This window comes from Rhipicephalus microplus, chromosome X, assembly GCF_043290135.1.
Source record: "Rhipicephalus microplus isolate Deutch F79 chromosome X, USDA_Rmic, whole genome shotgun sequence".
Lineage (NCBI taxonomy): Eukaryota > Metazoa > Arthropoda > Arachnida > Ixodida > Ixodidae > Rhipicephalus > Rhipicephalus microplus.
This window is the reverse complement of record NC_134710.1, coordinates 173,689,031-173,708,849: the sequence shown is the minus strand read 5'-3', so window position 1 is coordinate 173,708,849 and position 19,819 is coordinate 173,689,031. Positions and strand designations below refer to the sequence as shown.

Here is a 19,819-nt window from a genome sequence, read left to right as displayed (position 1 = left end):
TTTCCTTCTTAAGAAATAAAGTTTACCATCAATCCCAAGGACCTACCGGCGGCCCTGTTGCCGTTCTTTAGTGCATTGTCTATCACTTGCAACTTGAAAGCAGCCGTACAGCTTCAGCATCGCCTCATAAGTTGACAAGGTTACCGACGCAACATACAAAACACGCTGCAACACGCACTGGCCACTTCGGCTTGGCTTGAGTTGGATTGAATCTCTGTGCAATAGTGCGCTTGATGCTTAAGAGATGGCGCCAGATGACGTGTGCTATCATCATCAGTGGCTGGAAAGAGCAGACGACATTATTGCAGCAGTTTTCGGGAGTGCGATAATTACTCGAGGAAAAAAAGAAATCGTATTTTTGTTGAGCGATGTGGGGTGTGCAAGAATTGTGCGAGTGCGAGGATTGCGCGAGTAAATACGGTATAGGTACATGGTCACTCATTTAAGTGGTAGAGCATATACATAAATTTGGTCACATTGGTGGCATTGTACTTCAATTCCACACAAATAATGCAACATATTTTTACAGTATAGGTTGGAATGCATGCTGGCTGTACTTCTGGGGAGTTTAAAAAAAATTGAAAGTGGTATTTTACTGATTTACAAAATATTGCATTTTTGTAGACATGACTTTATTTAGGCATTTTTGGTTTACATTTGTCACCATCCTCAACAATTGTTAGCCTGATGTGTGGAAACACTCTGGCAAATTTTGAAAATCCTGACTACTATAGACACAGTGCAAAAAAAAGGAAAATGCAGCATTGTTGAACAGTGTGCCATATTTGTGATTTTTTTTCACAAAATAAAAGCACCGAAGTTCTAGATTATTAACATTTTATAAATTCACATTATTCAGAGTATGTAAAGAAAAATTTTGAGTCCCACAACTCTAATGAATTTTTGAAGGATTCTCATCAAAATTCTATTTTCGGGCTATTTGCAAAGAGCTGTTTTGGCCCAGCAAAAACTTTTGACGGAGGCAAAGCTTTTTTTTTTTCTCCCAACTAATATTAGTGCCGGGGTTCTGGGGACTTCAGCAGCAGTATATAATTTTTCCAATGACATTGAGGGAAGTTGCCGGATTTTCTTATCTTATCTGAACACACCCGCATGCACATTACATAGGTGAAATACTAAGTAAGCAGCTGCATCCTGATTATAATTGTGGTTTCACTGTAAATTAGCCTGTGATTTGTTAAATTCAGTCTAGGAATATAAACACAGGCTTCTTAAATTTTGCACACTATTAAAGTTGGTCTTTCAAGCTTTTCATATTGCTTACAATCACAAGGTTTACTTAAAATACATGGCCTCATATACTTCATCTGATGGATTCATCTGAAGCATTTGCCTGCACGCAACTGTTGAATAATGAAGTAAAAAAGTGTGCAGTGAAAGTTTCATGTTTTAGTTATAAAATAAAAAAAAGCCAAGTTGAAGTGAATGAAAAGGCAGCTTTGCACAGGTGGGAGCCAAACTCGCATATTTAACGTGGCAAGCTGTTTTTCATGTCTACTTGTATTTGCCTTTTCGGTATTGTTTTCTCATTTTAATTGAAAAGTGCTGTTAATTTCTGTGCTTTTCTTTTTTTACTAGACTGTTTTGCCTCGGTGGTTGAAACTAAGATTTTAATATACTTCTGCTCACCTTAATTTTGGGGCATTTATCTGTGACAATTTGTAAAGGTAGTCAATAACATGACTTCGTACTGGGAGGAAGGAGTTTTCAGTTTATCGCTGTTACTTAGTGCACTCCACTACTCTACCTTGATTATGCATATATTTATGAGCACTGAGTAGCTGTAAATACTTGTTCATTAATTAAAATGCACACTATAAAAAATTTTGAATTGTGGTTAATAAACAGAGCATCAGTATTATATAATGGAAAGAGAACAAAAGAAGATTTTTATAAAAAGTGAGCAGAAGGCTTTAACCTTTGTGCATAATACATGCATGTAACTTGTTCACATTTTTAAACATGTTTTATGAAGCTAAACACTAACGCACCAAATTTTCAATGGAAAGTAATACTTTTTTTGGTTTGTGAGGCTTCATGTTTTTAACATGTGCATCAAAGATATGTACTCACATAATTTTGCTTGTCAGAGTAAATGTTTGCAGTGTTTGGTCTCTTGCCTGAAGCTTGTCTGTCACATTGCCAATCATCCAAAAAAGGGGGAAAAAATGAATACCCTTTGTATAAGACAGCTAAAGACAAGTTCAGCTCACATAACTTCATTTATTAAAAAAGCTAGCACTTGAAGAGATAGTGGCTTATTTGGCACTAGTAATTTTTTGTGTGTCAATTCAAAACACAGTCTCAAACCAGCAGTGAGATGATTGAAGAAACAACAAAAGAACTGCACTGTTGTGCAGCTGCCACTGAAATCGGTGCCGTGAAGCTTCTACCTAAAGACCCTTTAAAGCACCATCTCATCAAGTTGTCCTAGCTTGCTATGTTTATTGCAACCCACACAGTTCACTCTTATTGTAATTGTGTCATGACTGCAGCATAGCAGTCACTTACCATCAAGGAAGCTTAATTGCTGAAAATTATCTCAAGATTTCTTGCAAGCATGTAAACACTTGTTTGGCTATCCCGCCCACGTTTTGTTTAGTTCCAGTGTGACACCTAAGCCTAGGGTATTCCTACTACTTAAATATTATGCCTCTTTAATGAATGAAACTATTGAACGGCATGCAATCTTAGAATAGTTGGTCATTGTGCTTTAGAGATACCTAAAGACTGGCTGCGCTTGTGCCATCTCCTTTGTGTCATATGCATACTTTGCACCTGTCTACTTGTAGCCGTGGTGTTCTGGTATACTGTTTCAAGTTCCACTGTGCTTTTGCAATTTGGCTCTGTAATGTAAGATTACAAGTGTTGTTTTTATTCCACAGGCAACCTGCGGTCCCATGAACGGGCGATGCATAGTGCTGACCAGCCTGCTCGTTGTAACCAGTGCTCATTTTCCTGCTCATCAAAGCGGGAACTACGGCTTCACAACACAACTCACCGCGAAGGCAGTCTGCGCTGCTCTGAATGCTCATACACCTGTGAGCGGCGTAGCTCCCTGACCAGCCACATGCGAAGCCATGACAAAACTCGTCCATATCATTGCCAGGCCTGTAACTATACATCAAAGCACCCTGGTGAGTGCCTTGTGCCTATTATTGTTCTAGTGGACAAGTTTGCTTTGCCCATTATACCTGGTATAAGGCCATATATAAAGCAAGCAACTGTGAAAAGTAACAGAAATTCAGCATATGCAGCTGAGTCTTTTGAATTTGACCCAAGTGCAGTTGATGACATTGGTCACGTTGTCCAGTGATGCAAGATTCTGAAAAAGTGCTGAAACACCACGGTTTTGATTGCGAGTTCCCGACGTTTTAATGAAGTTGAAAGGGGAGCCAAGATTCGTTACATGCATTGCTTTGTTATAGTTCAGTAAAACATCATCTATACATTTCTGACAAGAACGAAAATACTAAACATACGATTCAGGAAACCGTATGAACCAAATCCTGTAAAAGTTGAGGCTGACAAGCCCATATTGAGGTGCAAGATCAAAAAACATTTATTTCTCTAAAACCACAGGTTTTGTGCCAAATCTTAGTGGCCTAGAGGAGTTACAGCCTCTGTTCTTTGTGCCATATTTTTTGCACCACTTTTTTGCCCAGGCTGTTGTCTGAACAAAAGTGTGTAGAACGAGTGTGCATCTGTGTACCGTGTCACAGATGAAAGATTTGCAATGCTGAGCAAAATCGTGCCAACTGCTACAGAAAATACATTTTTTAATGCTATTTGAAATATTTGATGGCCAGCATCACTGTGTACCTTCAGGACGGAGTCTGGTTGACAGAGAGCAGTGATTAAGTATTTCTGAAAAGACGCAAAGGGGCAAGGCAGAGAAAGCGTTAAGGGGGCAAACCTGAATTAGAGTTTCTGGCTGTGGAACATATTACACGATTGCAGTTTTTCCCAAGGTGCTGAACGTTGCTGCCAACTCATCATAGTTTTGGGAACGCATTAACCAGGAGGTGTTACATGCAGCTATTTGGGGTATATTTAGTTTTTGCGATTGGGAGCATAGGAGCAGGAACATGTCAGAAAGGTTCTATTGTATAAGTTATTGGCCTTTACTGAAATAGCGTACAGCTGTGAGCAAAAGTATACGGACCACGGAAGCACAAGCAGAGATCGTCGTATACACTGTCTAGTCGCGAGCCACTGTGTCCATAGCATTGCTTTGATGACTTAGCTACTGAGAACAGTACTGACCGAATTCATCAGAAAAATGCTTTTTACAGCAAACGGCTCACCACAAGACTGCGCTGATGGCAAAGTTATACAGACGGCAATGGTTCGTGTACTTTGGTTGCAGGTGTACTGGTGCAGTGGGCTGGTCTACAATGGTCCGTATACTTTGGTCACAGATGTATTGGTGCAGTGGGGTGGTCTACATTAAACATGCAAAAAAATTGCGATGTGGCTTGTGGTACTGCTACATAGCCATGTGAGTGATGAGTAGAGAGGCCAGTGTTGCTCAAAGGTGAAATTTATGCAAGAATGAGGTTTTCAAAGCACTAAAAGAGGGCCAAACATCATGGGGAGTGATATAGCCTGCACTGAGTATAGCCTGCAATCAATTTAGTTTGTTATATCTAGTGACAGGGCAATTTTACTTTGAGGTTTGAAATATGCAGAGCATTTCAGGCATTTAAAAAGAAATTTAATTTACTTTTTATTTCATGTTCGTCATAATGAAGTTCTAGTGTACTTTTCATGTTGTATACACTGACACACCTTCCGGAACACCATCTGGAATCACTGTGCACAGCTTTTATAAAAATACACTGGAACATCTACCAGAATCTAATGTGCACAGCCTTTATAGGTTCAAAGCCTAAAATTAACGCATGAATGTCAAAGCTGCAAAATGCGGTAAGGACATCCTTATTTTCTAGCTAGAAAAATGTAGCCTGCTTTCAGTTGACCTTTTTAGATATATGCAGTTCCATGGTTTGCCTTAATTAGGCTGTTTAGAGAGAGGGTGTGCCCAGCAGTTGCCAGCAAAGGTACCGTAATTACTCAAATCTAACGCGCACCTTTTTTCCGGTTAAGCGAGTTCATAAATCACAGGCGCGTTAGAATCGAGTACGAACAAAAAAATTACGGTCAATCTATTGCCATCGGCAAATCCAAAATGGCCGCCCCCTACGTGCGTCGGCATGGCGCATCGGCCATTTCTGCCTATGTGTTTCCCATGTGCGGCACTTCGTACGTGTGCTGAGGAGTTCGGCATCTAGTAGTGCATTAGCATCGACGGCGTGGAAGGGCCGACTCCAAAAACTCGAGTGCACCACGATGCTGCTTTTAAAAGAAAAGTCATCGCGTGTGCAGAAACGAACGGAAATCGGGCCGCATCGCGGTCGTTCGGAGTTCCCGAAACATGCGTGCGGGACCGGTGGAAACAAAAGCAGAAGATTGTCGACAGCAAAGCTTCACGCAAAGGCTTCACTGGACCACAGCAGGGTCGGTTTCCGCAAATTAAAGAGCTGCTCGGGAGTATGTGCTTGAGCAGCGAGGGGCACAGCGGCCCGTGACGACAGAACTGTTCCAAGTGCGGAGTATGCAATTAGCCTTAGAAAAAGGTCTAATGCGGAGCCAGTTTAAAGCGAGCAGCAGGTGCTGGCTAACTAACTTTATGAAGAGAAAAGGCTTTTCCCTCCGAAGGCGAACGGGCATATGCGAAAGGTTTTGCGGAGGAGTACGATGAAAAGCTTCACAGTTTTCAGAGGTTCGTCCAAAAAAACTTGCGGCACAACAACAGCTACCTGCTTACGCAAATCGGGAATGCCGATCAGACGCCTCTTTACTTCGACATGCCTGGCACCACAATCATCGAGAAGAAGGGGGCGAAGGAAGTTCGCGTGCTGACATCGGTCCACGGTAAAACTACAGTGACGCCAATGCTCTGTTACACGTCAGATGGGCACAAGCTTCGCCCGTACCCTATATTTAAATGGAAGACGCTCCCGAAAGGAGTCGTTTTTTCGAGTGGTGTGATTGTGCGGGCCAACGAGGAAAATGGGTGCGCGTTGCAATCGATGTCTTACTTTTTTTTTTTTTTTCGCGGTGGAAATCGGGTGCGCTTTACAATCGAGGGCGCGGTAGAATCGAGTAAATACGGTAATGGGAAGGCATCAGGGAAATTTTCATTTTATCGAAATTGTTACTAATTTATTATGGCTGCCAGTTTGAGTGTGTTTATCCTATTGCTGAATCATCAGCAAGCCGGAGCAGGAGGAAATAACTTTATTAAGGGGAGACACTGGTCTGATAAAGTTTTTTTTAATTTTCAGTATTTCCAGCTGAAATTTAATACAATATGTTTTTTTCACAGCTGAAAACAAATATGCAATTAGTTTTTTGCTATCACTTTTAGATTTTTAAATATTGACTGTTACATAAACTTGCATTCTGCCCAGCCTTTTGACATCTTCCTCATAAAATATTGCTACAAATTTGATATGACAGCATTCCATGAAGGCCAGGGAGTGTAACAAAACCATAATTTTATTTTTAGCTTCATTGGTACCAGAGTCATGTCCTTAACAAGTATACTCATTAAAAATCTGAAACTGTTGCTTAAGTTTGTTGCTAATTAAATCACTATTGTAAATAAAAATATTACATTTTTTGGTTTTCTTGCACTAATCAATGTATAAGCTTTCAAATGCTGCAAGAATTATCAAAATCCGACTGCTACATCAAAAGATACTCTGGGCAATGGCTTAGGGTGTGATGAAAAATGTTGTTTTGAGAAAACGAGAAAAGAAGTTTAAGAACATGCTGAGCACTTATATTTAACTAGAAAAGGTGTGAATCGGTGTGTTAACCATGTTAGAAGCCACCAGGAATGTAGCCATCATCATTCTCCTTGGTGCACTTTCTTTTCATGGCATGCTTGAAGTTTTCAGCATGCTCATGCTTCTTCTCCGATGCCACTAGTCGGCGACTGTCCTTTTCTGAGCATCTTTCAGCGGCCACAACACTCTGCTGCAGGTGCAGCTCCTTCAATATGGCGGCATCTGGTCTCCCTTTGCCAGCGTTGAACCTTGCGACAGCTTCGGCCACAGCAGCTTCAACGGTGAAAAGCGACGCGTGTTTGTTTTTGGACACGAGCGACCAGATGACGGAGTGCAGTCTCTCGTTTGGGTTCTGTGTTTTGGCTCGCTGACAACGCTCCAGCAATTTCTTGTCAGAGAGGCGCGTGTAAATAGGCTGCAAGGCATCAATCACATACTCTGGCAGGTTGTAGCGATGATTCGGAGGAGTCTCCTGCTTGGCGACAGGCTTGTTGTACTTGCACCATGACTCTTCACCAGTTGGGCAGTGAGAGTGCTGAGGGCTTGTATTAGTAGATGCTACGTGATAAAAGGTTGCCCAGACAGCGTTATTCATGGCCTCAATGCTTCCTTGGTTGCTTTGTAAAGCCCATCCATAATATGACGTGAACTTTGTGACCAGCTCGCCTGTCAGTTTGCCCTTGCCGCCAAGGCTTGGCTTTCCTTCGGCTCTTTGTTTTTGCAGGACGTTTCGAAGTGCTGTGCCCATGCACTTATGCACATGGTTGACACAGTCCTCTTTTTCTATTGGCACGAAGCCATATACCTGTGCCTCCTACAGACTGTTGAAGGCCCGGCTGTCTCCATCACACAACATGGTTGTGTAGCGGAGCCCATGTCTCTCCAATGAGCGGCCAAATAAAATATGTGCTGCTTCCACCTCCATTTGTCCTGGCTTACTGGAGGTATTCTTTTGGCAAGTGTGACCAGCTAGCCACTCGGCATACCTTGGGTTGTCCTCCTTCGGCCCTAGCTGGCAGCCCAAACAAAAGTTCGATGGGACGACGAAGTCAAGCACATATCTCGTGAATAGTTGAATCACGGTCCCTACACAAATATGGGATGAGTGGCCCCTGGTCAGCCAAGTCTTATAAAAGGAAACGGCGATATTTCCAGGATTTTCATAGTTGAGTTTGGAATACACCGTTTTCACGGTGCTCGCGCAGTTGTCAATAATGCGCGTGGCAGCCTTCTGCGCGGCAGGGTTCATTTTCAATTTCACATATTCCTGGTAAGTCTTGGTGTGCAGGCCTCTCCGTGAAATATTTAGGGTAGGGCAGAAAAAATATCGTTGAGCGCAGTTTGCCCGTTTCCTGTGCTCATTGCCGCGCGAACCGCGAGCACGTTAATTTCGAAGGGGCCGTGCGCTGCGTCCCCCCCTGCTCTCGGCGAGCTCCATACGGTCCTCAGTTTACCGCACTCGTCACATGTGAGAACAAGTTTTGCGGCTATGCCATATTCGCGGTCTTCCTTGGAAATTCTGCCAGGCCCGCCACACACACCGCACTTCATACACTGAAGAAGTTCGTTGACCAACTCTAAGCTAACGACGGTGAACGGCGTACCAGACGTTGCGGCTCCATCCGAGTCTCGAAAAAAAGACCGCTTGCGTTTTGTGGCAGACTTCGATGAAAGATCTTGCAGAACATCGCTCGCACGACACTCGATGGCCACTTTTTCAGCGTCGGAAACCAGGGGAGTGTCGACGCACACAGCTCTCGTGTGATCTTGGGACGCGGCTATCGCGTCCGCGATCGCAGGTGCCGCGGCGGTGATAGCGCTGGCACAGCCTGCTTCTTCCGAGTTCTCGGCGGCAGAAGGTCTCGCTGGTGATAAGGTGCGGGCTCTCGGACGCCGTTTTCGCCTTTTTCCGAACGCATCTCGACGTCCTCGGCTTGCCGAAGGACGTCGAGTTGCACTTCTGGGTCTGCGCTTAGCAGTGCAATCTCCTACTGCTCTTCATTGCTGTATTTTTTATATTGCCTTGTCACTGAGGGGGCAAGCCCACACTATATGATTAAGATCCGCCCTTTGATTGCAGAACTTACACAAATCTGAGTATATCTCTGGGTAGATGTGAAAAGTTACCGGGTTCGGGAACCTGTTGGTTTGTAAGAGGCCCCATGCCGTCGCCTGCTGCTTGTTGAGCGAGGTATGTGCGGGGGGGAATCGGACCCTTTCTAGTCTGTAGTGTTTTGTGATCTCTTCACAACTAATCATGCGGTCCCTCTCCGCCCCCAGACTTCGCACTGCGCCTGTTCGGCCGGCCAGTTTTCGAGCCAGGTCGTGCGCGATTTCATTTCCTGGGAGGGAGGAGTGAGCAGGTGCCCATACAATATGAACTACCCGCTCGTCGCAAAAGTTTGCCGGAATTCTTAGCGCTTTCGGTGAGATCCTTCCCTTGGCATAATTTTTAACAGCGGTTTTGGAGTCGCTGATCACGACTTCGGCTTTTGTGGAGGCTATTGCTAGTACTATAGCCGCCTCATCCAGCACTTCTGCCCTATCTGTACGTACACTGCCACTGACGTTAGAATCCCTTTGAATATTTGTAGCTGCGATTACCATGCTTCGGCCATTCTCGTATTCTGCTGCATCTACATAGACCACGTCCCGGGCGTTGCCGAACTTTTTATGTAGGCTTTTCGCCCTTTCTATCCTTCGAGCGCGGTGATACTCAGGATGCATATTTCTAGGTAATGGAGGCACCACAATATGCCCCCTTGCCTCCCGCGGAATGCCCTTTTTTACCCCATGTTGCACATTGTACGTGACGCCAATTGTGTCCAAAATATGCCTGCCCGTAGGGCTCTGGGTTAACTGATCATACTATGCTATCGTGTCGGCCTCTATTAGCTCTGCGAGCGTGTTATGTAGCCCTAGGGCCAAGAACTTGTCAGTCGACGTATTTAACAGTAGACCTATTGCTTGTTTATAGGCTTTCCTAATTATGCTATCTATTTTGCTCTGTTCGGCTGCGTGTAGTTTAAGATATGGGGCAACGTACACGATGCGGCTGACTACAAAAGCCTGGAACACTAAGTTGTGTTCCTTCATACCATAGTTTTTGTTCGCTATTCGTTTGATCAGCCTGCTTGTTTGGTAGAGGCTGTTCTCTAATAGCCTAATAGTTTCTCCATTGTGCCCATTCTCAGATATACGGAGGCCGAGAATTCGCAGGTTCGCTACCATGGGTATTTTACTTCCCCCTGCAAAAGTCGTGATGTCTGGCCTTTCCTGTATGCTTTTGTGTCCCCTTCATGTGGGCCTATGAATGAGCAATTCCGACTTTTCGGTAGAACATTTTAGCCCCTTACCTTCTACATATCTCTCTACAGTGTCAACAGCTTCTTGTAGTATGTTTTCAATGTCGCCGTCACTCCCACCCGTCACCCAGAGGCTGACGTCGTCTGCGTATATGCTGTCTGAGGCCCTCAATCTGGTCAAGTTTTGCGGGTAGGCCAATCATGGCTGCATTAAATAACAGGGGAGACAGCACCCAACCCTGTGGCGTCCCCCTACTGCCCAATTCAATCTCTTCAAACCTTGCCTCTCCAACCGCAATTCTTGCAGTGCGGTCGGATAGGAAGTCTCTCACATATGCGTAGGTGCGCTGTCCTATCCCCAGTCTCTGAAGATTCTCTAATATGGCTCTGTGTGTGATGGTATCGAAAGCCTTAGTGAGATCAAGGCCGAGGATAGCCTCAGTGTCTAAAGATCTGGTCCCCACGTCGAGTATTTGATGCTTAATCTGTAACATGATGTCCTGCGTTAATAGTTTCGGTCTGAAAACGATCATGGCATGTGGGAAGAGTCCGTTCTCCTCCATGTAGTTAGTGAGACGCGTAAGGATTACGTGCTCCATGAGTTTGCCTATACATGAAGTCAGTGAAATCGGTCTAAGGTTATCCAGCTGGGCTTTCTTTCCCGGCTTCGGAATCATGATGACCTGAGCAGTCTTCCATTGAAGTGGGTTAGTGCCACTCTTTTAACACTTATTCATGTACTCAGTGAGTGCCTTAATGGATTCATCGTCCAAGTTCCTGAGCGTCTTATTAGTTATTTTATCAGGTCCCGAAGCAGACCTGGGGTTTAGTCGAGCGAGCTTGAATCTAACCTTGACCTCCGTTATATCAGCATCGAGTGTAGGGTTGTCCTGCCCTTTGTAACCGGAAAGTGGTTCTTTTGTTGCGTCTGCGAAGTACTTTTTTCGTAGCTCGTGGAAGAGCTCCTCCTCTGTTCCTGCATAGTTATGTATTACATGTTGCAGCTTATGCCTCTGTGCAGTCATTGTACTTTGTGGGTCTAGGAGACTTCGGAGAATGTTCCAAGGCTTTGACATCTTCATTTCTCTATCCATCAAGTTACACGTGGCTTCCCACTGTTGTTGGGTCAGCCGATTCGCATGGAGCTCTATCTCCTTGTCTAATGCAGCTACTTTCTTTCTTAAATTACGATTGTATTTTTGTCTTTTCCAGCGCTTTTGGATGATAGTCCTTGCCTCCCACAGATGCAACAGTTTGCTGTCCATCTCCGCCATTCCTGCTTCTTCGCGAACAATTTTAGTGGCTTTCTTGACACTCTGTTGAAGCTTCTCTCCCCTTTTTTTTATATCTACTATGGTATCATCCGAATCCTCCTCTCGAATCTTGTGGAAATAGTCCCATTCTACAAGTGCCAATTTTCTGCCTTGCTTTTTTTGAGGGCCTGCATGCACCGTTGTAACTACAATATAATGATCGCTGCCAAAATTTTGCTGCGTGTTTACCCATCGCGAGTCTGCTAGGTTCTTCGTAAAAGTTAGGTCCGGTGTTGTGTCATTACTAACGCTGTTGCCTATTCTTGTGGGCTCCTCAGGATTCGTTATCAGCGTAAGGCCCTCGTGTTGAGCGTCTGCCCATAAGTTGCGTCCCTTTATATTCTCAACAGTGTATCCCCAAGCAGCGTGCGGTGCATTGAAGTCGCCGACTATGACGAGAGCCTGTCTCTCCGCTACGCTCAAGGCTTTGTGGAAAAGTGGACCAAACTTAAGCTTCTGTCGAGGTGGGCTATAAATGTTAAGCACGAAGAGGCTTCCCTCTTTCTTATGGAAGGGTATTATTTCTATTAGGACGTGGTCTATGATATGCACTTCGGTGTCATGCTCTACAGCCGTGAGGTCTCTATGCACCAGAGTTGTGACAGTCGCCTTTTCACCAGAAGTACTATACGACTTGTACCCCGATAACTTTGCCGTTCCCCCGGTCTTCTGCAGGGCGATGACATCTCGCGCCTCCCTGTTTATCACGAATTGCTGCAGGTTCTCTCGTTTGCTGCGGTACCCGTGGCAATTCCACTGCCAAATATGTACTGGTTACGTGGCACCATGCTTATTTATGGGATCCTCCCCGGTGGTCTTGCTAGTTTCTACTGTGGCTGTTCTGTTATACGGTTTTAATTTAACCGGCCCCGCACCAGACGACCTAATATCCTTCGGCGTGCTCTCTATCACTAATACCCTGTGCTCGAGTCCATCAAATCTCTGCTTTATTTCGACGTGCATGCAAGTAATTTGGTTTTGTATTTCATCAAACATTTCTTTGAACGATCCCTTAACCTCACTAATCGAAAAATTACCGGCTTTTTCTGCCTCTTGCTGGGCCCTCCTTTTTAGTGGCGGTGACTCCCCACACGATTGCGAGGGAACAGATGTTGGGGCTCGATTAAGCATTGGTATTTTGCTAACAGAGGGAGTGTTACGCGTCGCACCCGCGTTGCGCACCTCCTGAAGCTTTGCATTTTCTTCTTTCAGTTGCGTAATCTCTTCTTTAAGCGTTAGGTTTCCTCTAGTGATCTGTTCTAGCATTTTTTTAATCTACATAATTTTTTTTTCTAAGGCGGACCCTATAACATTACTTGGAGAAGCAGTGCCAGAGACCACACTTGCAAAGCTCACCTGCGTACTGCCGCTCCCTCGAGTGGCTCTTGAGTGGGACCTTGGCCTTGATCTTGATCTCGGTTTGGAGCGGGACCTAGACTGTCTTAGACTCTTTCCCCCAGTAAGCTTTGAGAGGGATGTGAAGTGGTCTCGTGCGTGGCCGTTCGCACTGTTTTGCCTGTTAGTGTCCTTGTCCGACTGCTGGCTGGTTGTTGTGTTGTGGTCTTCGTCATGGCATACGCCGACTTCCTTGTACTGGTAGCAGGCTTCAGCGCACGCTGCCCGTGCTTCCTCATCGTCTCGCCTCGTCCGTTCCCAGTGACGCCTCCTAACCAGGTACGGTATCGTGTATCTTGCCCTACATCTTTTGTCTCCAGTGGGGTGATCTTTGCCACGTAACTTGCATTTAACTTCACAACGTTGATCTTGCGCTGGATTACCACTTCCACATCCCCTGCACACCTTGTCATTGGGGTAGAGACACACATCTGCTCTATGTCCAAGTCTCCCACAACCATAGCAGACATCGAAGTGTTTTCTATATAGCGTGCACTTAACGAGCATTGCTCCATACCTCACATATCTCGGCACACGAAACCCCTCAAACAGAACAATAATATTGTCCGTGTTTCCCATTCTTTTTGCATAAAGGACTCCTGGGTTACGTGGAGTGACCAAGTTGCTAAGGATGTCTTCTGGGCTCTCTTCCTTGGACACCCCTCCTATAAGTCCCTTTGACGTGTTCTCCGGGGCTGCCCTGTACGCACAGGTCTCAAATTCCTGCTGACCTATTCGTAGTTTGGTAATAGCTCCATACTGCCGGGCTCGATCCTCGGACGGTGTACTGATGACGAGTATGTTCTGCGTGTTGTTGATGCACATACTGTCTTCCACAGCCGCCTCCCGGCCGACCCCCACAGCGTTGCGCAGGCAGCAATATATGCGATCCATCCTGTATTCTGAGACGTTAAGTCCACCACGCGAACGCACAATGACCTTGTAGTCTTCCGTCGGCAGATTAGGCAGTCGACTCGCCTTGATGATTTGTCGAGCGTATCGCTCATTCTTCCATTTGTTTCCTGGCTCCTTTTCTGCGAAGGGCATCTTTCGCTGCGTATTTCCCGCTGAGCCAGGCTCCCGGTCGACCTGCGTCTTGGCGCCTTTTCGCACTTCGCACCAGCCTGACCCTTTTTCAAACTCTTCTGGTGATAAGTCTTCTCCATCCACAGTTACGACCTCCATTTTGGCATAAATCGGGCCTCCGAAGAGGAACGGGGGGCTCCGAACAGCTTCGACGGCGTGTTCGGCCGAGCTCTCCACACCGCCGCGGCGGTGGAGACACTAGCGTCCAGTTCGCGTTCGCTAAGCTTAGCTGCCGCGTTGACGTGGCGACCCAGAATACACAGTTGTTGCACCAAAAAAATGCAGCCCACCTGTCAAAACGTGGTGTCCAGAAGATCTCCAGAACTTCCGTCGTCCACTGGTGGGAAAAATGATGCTAGGAACTTCGACATCGTGCCCATAATCATAAAAAAACTGCGGAGCCGGTATGACGTGCGTGCACACCCTGTGGCCCCCAAGCAGCGCCTCCCATCAGCAAGCCGTTCTTAAAGATTTTGTGGCCTTCAGCGTGACACAGAAAAAAAATGTCACAGCTTCGCCTCAAAGGCAAAGCGATGAATACGATAGCAACAAAGTGGAATGTCACATGAAGAATGGCAATTGCAGTCAAACCCCGCTTCAACCAAACTGACGGGGCACGGAAAAAATTTCGTTGAAGCGAAAATTTCGCTTAAGTGAGAATTTCGCTTAAGTGAAATCGAAAAAAAAAAATATAGCTGATCTGAACTAGCAAAACAGAGGAACGTTTATTCTCAAATTCAAAAAATATCTGCTGCTTCTTATTCTTTGCCAGTAGCGTCATGACGTCATTCTCACCCATGTATAGCAAGGCCATGGTGAAAAGCACGCTAGAACACGCCTAAAATCATTTTGGTGAACGAGCCAAACAGTTGCATTAACACGTTAACGAACCAAACAGTTGCGTTAACACCAGCAGCTGTCCGCCGTCAAAAGTATTCGACAACGCCGAGATGAACACAGGGTATCGTGAAGCAGCGACTTTTGCATTATTCTATGCTGTTCTTATCATCCATCACTCGCGGCTAGCCGATTTTGTTTATAATGCAGACGAACAGCCACTCTGATTAGTTACTACACTAGCCAAGTGCGAACATAATGATCAGCATCTGAAAAGGCATCGTTCCGCGGTCGCACCCAGCAGCTGCGTGAAGGAAACCATGAACTGAGCGACTGAGCTTCAGCTTCGGATCGTCTGCGGTTCGAAATAAGCCAGTAATAGCAGGGCAGTCTCATTGCCATCCCAATCATGGCGGCGCCCATGATTGTTGAACAGCAGCTGTATAGCTGCTGTTCTGGTGGTTTCTGGCGGTTTCTGGTGGTGCCAACGCTTATTTTAAACTTTGTTGATGCATTTTCAGGCTCTGAAATGCATGGAAATGTTAAAAATTGGTTTTACTGCATAGCAATAAGTATCTGAGCCTGGAATTGCATCGTAAAATTTCGTTGAAGCGGGAAGATTGAAGAAAAAGTGTTCATTGTGGCAACAATATTTATGCATCGACTCCTACAAACTTTTGACAGGGAATCGTGAATTTTTGGTTGTAGCGGAGTTTGACTGTATACCGAAATTTGCCCCGCGTTGCTCACGCATAAATGACACACGAAACGTACTCACAGGTGCAGATTAACGCAAATAAGTGTCTCAGTTGTTACTTCTCTGTGTCTGAAAAGCGCATCTTTTTTGCGAACGGAAACTTCAGCGAGTGCAGTGGCCTTTGTGTGCCCGGTAACTACAACAGAATCGTTCCAGTGAAAGCCCGCGGCATACGATTCTCCCCACTGCAAGATAAGCGCACACAGGCTTGAGCGTCTACTCTCCCCCCCTCCACAGGGCAAAGTACGTGTGCAAGATGAACGCATGAGCGTGCATCGCCGCATCGTGACCATCTGGCGATGTATGCTCATTGCACCATCTTGCTGGTAATGCTGAAAGCGCAATAGTTCTCCCTGAAATCGCCATCACCAGCGGTAAGTGGTAGATGTAAATAGCTTGCCGTTTCAACATTGAAGGAGGTGCAACTTGTGGGTAATGCCACGCACTCACGAGCAAGAGGTCGGACATTCGAATCTGCGCGCTGGAGTCTTTTTCTGGATTATTTTCTTTCTTGCGTTTTCATATATATAGATAGGTATACATATACAGTGAATGACGACGGTCACCAACGTCGACGTAAACATCAACGCCAGCAGCATAATCCATCCGGTAGTGTCCATATAATTGCTATCGCAATAAAAGAAATGAATGTGGCAGACAAACATGCTGCATACTCGCTTGTATTGATAATACACTGAAAGATCGTGGCATATGTTTGGCCACTTCCTAAAAGTTGTAAAGTTGCACAAGGAGGTTGTTTTCTTTCTAAACTATCGTTGTGCTGGAGGTTGTGTTGTTACTTGCTAATTTACCAAGAAAAAATTCGGCATCGATGTTATGCGAAGCATGCGGATGGAAGGTGACTGTGTGGTAATTTTTTTTATTGAGTAAAATGTTACGAAGCGGTGCTAGAGATATGTACAAATGTACACACAGACATGATAATTGAGTGTGAGCATCAGAGACATACAAAATAACAGTCTCTTCCTCAGTCCAAATATGTTCTGGATAAAGAGAGTTTCATAACTGCCATAGGGGACTTAGATTGGACCGAGGTTAAATCTTGTAATGATCCCCAAAAAGTGTTTTCTAAATTTTTTTCCTTAATTATATCGCATATCCAAAAATTCACTTCCAAAAAGAAATGTAAAAAATATTAGCATTTTCTCATAATCCATGGATGTCTCAAAAGCTATTAACTGCTTTACGTAGACGCGACAACCTTTACAAAAAAACTAAAAGTCAGCCGTTTAATACTAAGTTAATTGCTCGCTACAAAAAATTATGTAACGCTGTAAACAAGCACTTAAAAGCTGCGAAACGCTCTTTTCTAGAAGAAAAAATATCGCAAGCAGGTAATAATGCTAAAGAAAAATGGGACATTGTAAACTGCTTTCTAAACAGGAATTCTCGCCACCAAGTATACAGAATTGTAATCGACAACATTGAATTTAACTCGCCTATCGACATAGCTGACACTTTCTGTTCCTACTTTTTTAGTGCTGACACACCCTGTCCCACACAAATCACACCATCTAGATGCCTCCCTCATTCGTTTTTTCTCTTTCCCACTACTCCTGAAGAAATACATAATGTCATAAAACACCTCAAATCTACCGGTGCAGGAATTGATGAAGTCCTGCCTGTTCATATAAAACTCATTTCGCCCCTAATTTCTGATATATTGTGTTTCATTACGAATTTGATATTCAAGACAGGTGTATTTCCTAAAGAGCTTAAACGCGGTAAAATTATCCCAGTTCATAAAAAAGGTGATAGGACATTGATTAATAATTACCGACCCATTTGCATTCTGCCCTTTTTTGGTAGAGTTCCTGAGAAGTTGGTTGGAGTACGCCTAACCAATTACCTTGATAAATTCAATATTCTGTCCCCTTGTCAGTTCGGCTTTCGCAATCATTTCTCTACTGATCTAGCACTCATTCATCTAACCGATCAACTAAAAAAATTCAATGACAAAGGTTTATTTGTAGGATCAGTATTCATCGATCTAACAAAAGCATTCGACAGTTTAAATCAGATCATTCTCTTTAATAAGCTTGAAGGGATCGGTGTATGCGGTCCTGCTTTAGCGTTACTAAAAAGCTACCTGCATAACCGCGTTCACCTTGTGTCCATTTCTAATGTATATTCTAAGGAATTATGTACTAATATTGGTGTCCCTCAAGGATACATTTTTATAATTTATATAAATCATCTTCCTAACTGTCTGTCCTTCACTAATTACATTTTGTATACTGATGACACTACCATATTTACATCTGACAAAAGCATTTCACTTCTCGTCGACAAGCTAAGCACTGACATGAAAAATGTTTCAAGTTGGTGCAGTGCTAACTTGTTAACTATTAACGCAACCAAGGCTAAATTTGTAGTATTTTCAGCTCATCAAAAATATTCAACATCCTTTCCTTCATTGACTTTTGGCTCGCACTCTATTTTTCTCAGTCCCTGCGCTTTTTTTCTAGTAATTTCTCTCAACTCTAGCTTGAAATACATAGATCATATTTCTGACATCAAAAAGAACATAGCATACGGCATCCGTACTCTGATTAAAACTCGTCCATACTTCACACGTTCCACGTTACTGTCACTCTACTAGTCATTCGTTCATTCTCATAATAATTATGGCATAATGTGCTGGGGTAACACCTATAACACTCATTTGGCTTCCCTTCAAGTACTACAGAACCAATCCATAAGAATCATTACTAACAGTTCATGTTTTTCTAACGGTAAATGTCTACTTCATGATAACAACATTTTGACCATTTCAGCGCTCCTCAATTACAACTTGGGTATCATAATCTATTAATACATAACCAAGACACTACCTCCTATCTGCTTCTCATCTTCCGACCTTGTTGCTCATAGTAATACTAGATTCGCATGTAACAATAACGTCCTTTTGCCTAAGGTACGTACTAATTATTGCAAACTAACTGCTGAATTTTCATCTATAGCATTTTGGAACACAATACCATCTGTTATTAAAAATGCTAGAAACTTGCATCACTACAAGAAAAAACTAAAATCACACATTATGCATGCCTAGTTTTACTGTTTCTTACCATAGCGCTACCTTGTTTGAATGTCCACATGTTAAGTATTACAACTTTTTGTGTTTTTTTTTCTGTTATACTCTTCACATTATTCATTGATTCATTTGGTTTTCTTTTATGTTTGTTTTCCTTTGGTATGTATATATTGTATGTGTATGTATGTGTGTATATATGTGTATATATATATATGTATATATATATATGTGTGTATATGTATATATATATATTGTAAAATGGCGTCCAGTACCCTCAAGACTTCTTTATTGTCTCGAGTATGTGCCCCACAACCTAAACTGGAGTGGTGATGATGAGTATGTACAGATGAAAAGATGGAACGAGTAATGATGCTCACACTTATTTTCCCCGCGCACATGAGCGGCCGGCCCGGCCGAGACCCAGGCGGGAAAGGTACGGCGAACAAAGGGTTTAAGGCGTGAAACGTGAACTATCTCGGATGCACGGTAACGACGATCCTAGGAACCCTCGACGGGAGTGACAAGATAATTGACAGGGGATGTTCATTCACTAACAACGTAAGGTCCGAGAAAGCGTGACTGAAACTTTTCGCACAACCCGGGTGTACGAACAGGCGTCCAAAGTAGTACTTCATCTCCAGGACGGAATGTGACGTCTCGACGAAAGCTGTCATAGCGTTGCTTGTGGTCTAGTTGACTGGCCTCTGTGTTGAGTTGAGCACGTTGCCGTGCGTGAGCGAGCCTGGAGACGAAATTTTCTGGCGTAGTCGTGGACGTTTTTGTCGTTACATCGAAGAAAGAGGCGTCAATAGTGAATGTCGGCGCATGATCATAGACGAGGAAAAAAGGTGAATACTCGGTGGTTCGTTGAACATCGGTGTTGTGTGCAGACGTTACGAACGGCAAGATTTTGTCCCAGTTATCGTGGTTCGGTTCGATGTACATGGATATCATGTCGATTAGAGTCCGGTGGAATTGCTCTGTCAGGCCATTTGTCTGCGGCTGGTAAGCAGATGTGGTCTTATGAACTGTGCCACAAGTTTTTAGAATTTCGTCAAGAATTGTCGACATGAAGGCCTTGCTCTGGTCACTCAACAACGTGCGAGGTGCACCATGACGCAACACAATGGCTTCTAAAAATAGGGGGCAACGTCTGAGGCAGAGCTAGTGCGTAGAGGAGCGGTCTCCGC

At 44.2% G+C, this 19,819-nt stretch overlaps 2 protein-coding genes across 7 annotated transcripts in view; one reads left to right on the top strand and one right to left on the bottom strand.

Annotated features, from left to right (window-relative positions):
* LOC142775872 (uncharacterized) overlaps positions 1-178 on the bottom strand; it is a 37,135-nt gene extending 36,957 nt beyond the window's left edge. For all 6 annotated transcript variants that reach the window (XR_012887108.1, XR_012887109.1, XM_075878230.1 and 3 more), the window contains exon 1: positions 47-178. The gene's annotated coding sequence lies outside the window, so the exon portion shown is untranslated. The remainder of the gene's footprint in view (positions 1-46) is intronic.
* LOC119177156 (uncharacterized) overlaps positions 1-19,819 on the top strand; it is an 83,459-nt gene that overhangs the window by 49,159 nt on the left and 14,481 nt on the right. The window contains exon 8 of the mRNA XM_037428556.2: positions 2,907-3,158. Coding sequence (XP_037284453.2) covers positions 2,907-3,158 — 252 coding nt within the window. The remainder of the gene's footprint in view (positions 1-2,906; positions 3,159-19,819) is intronic.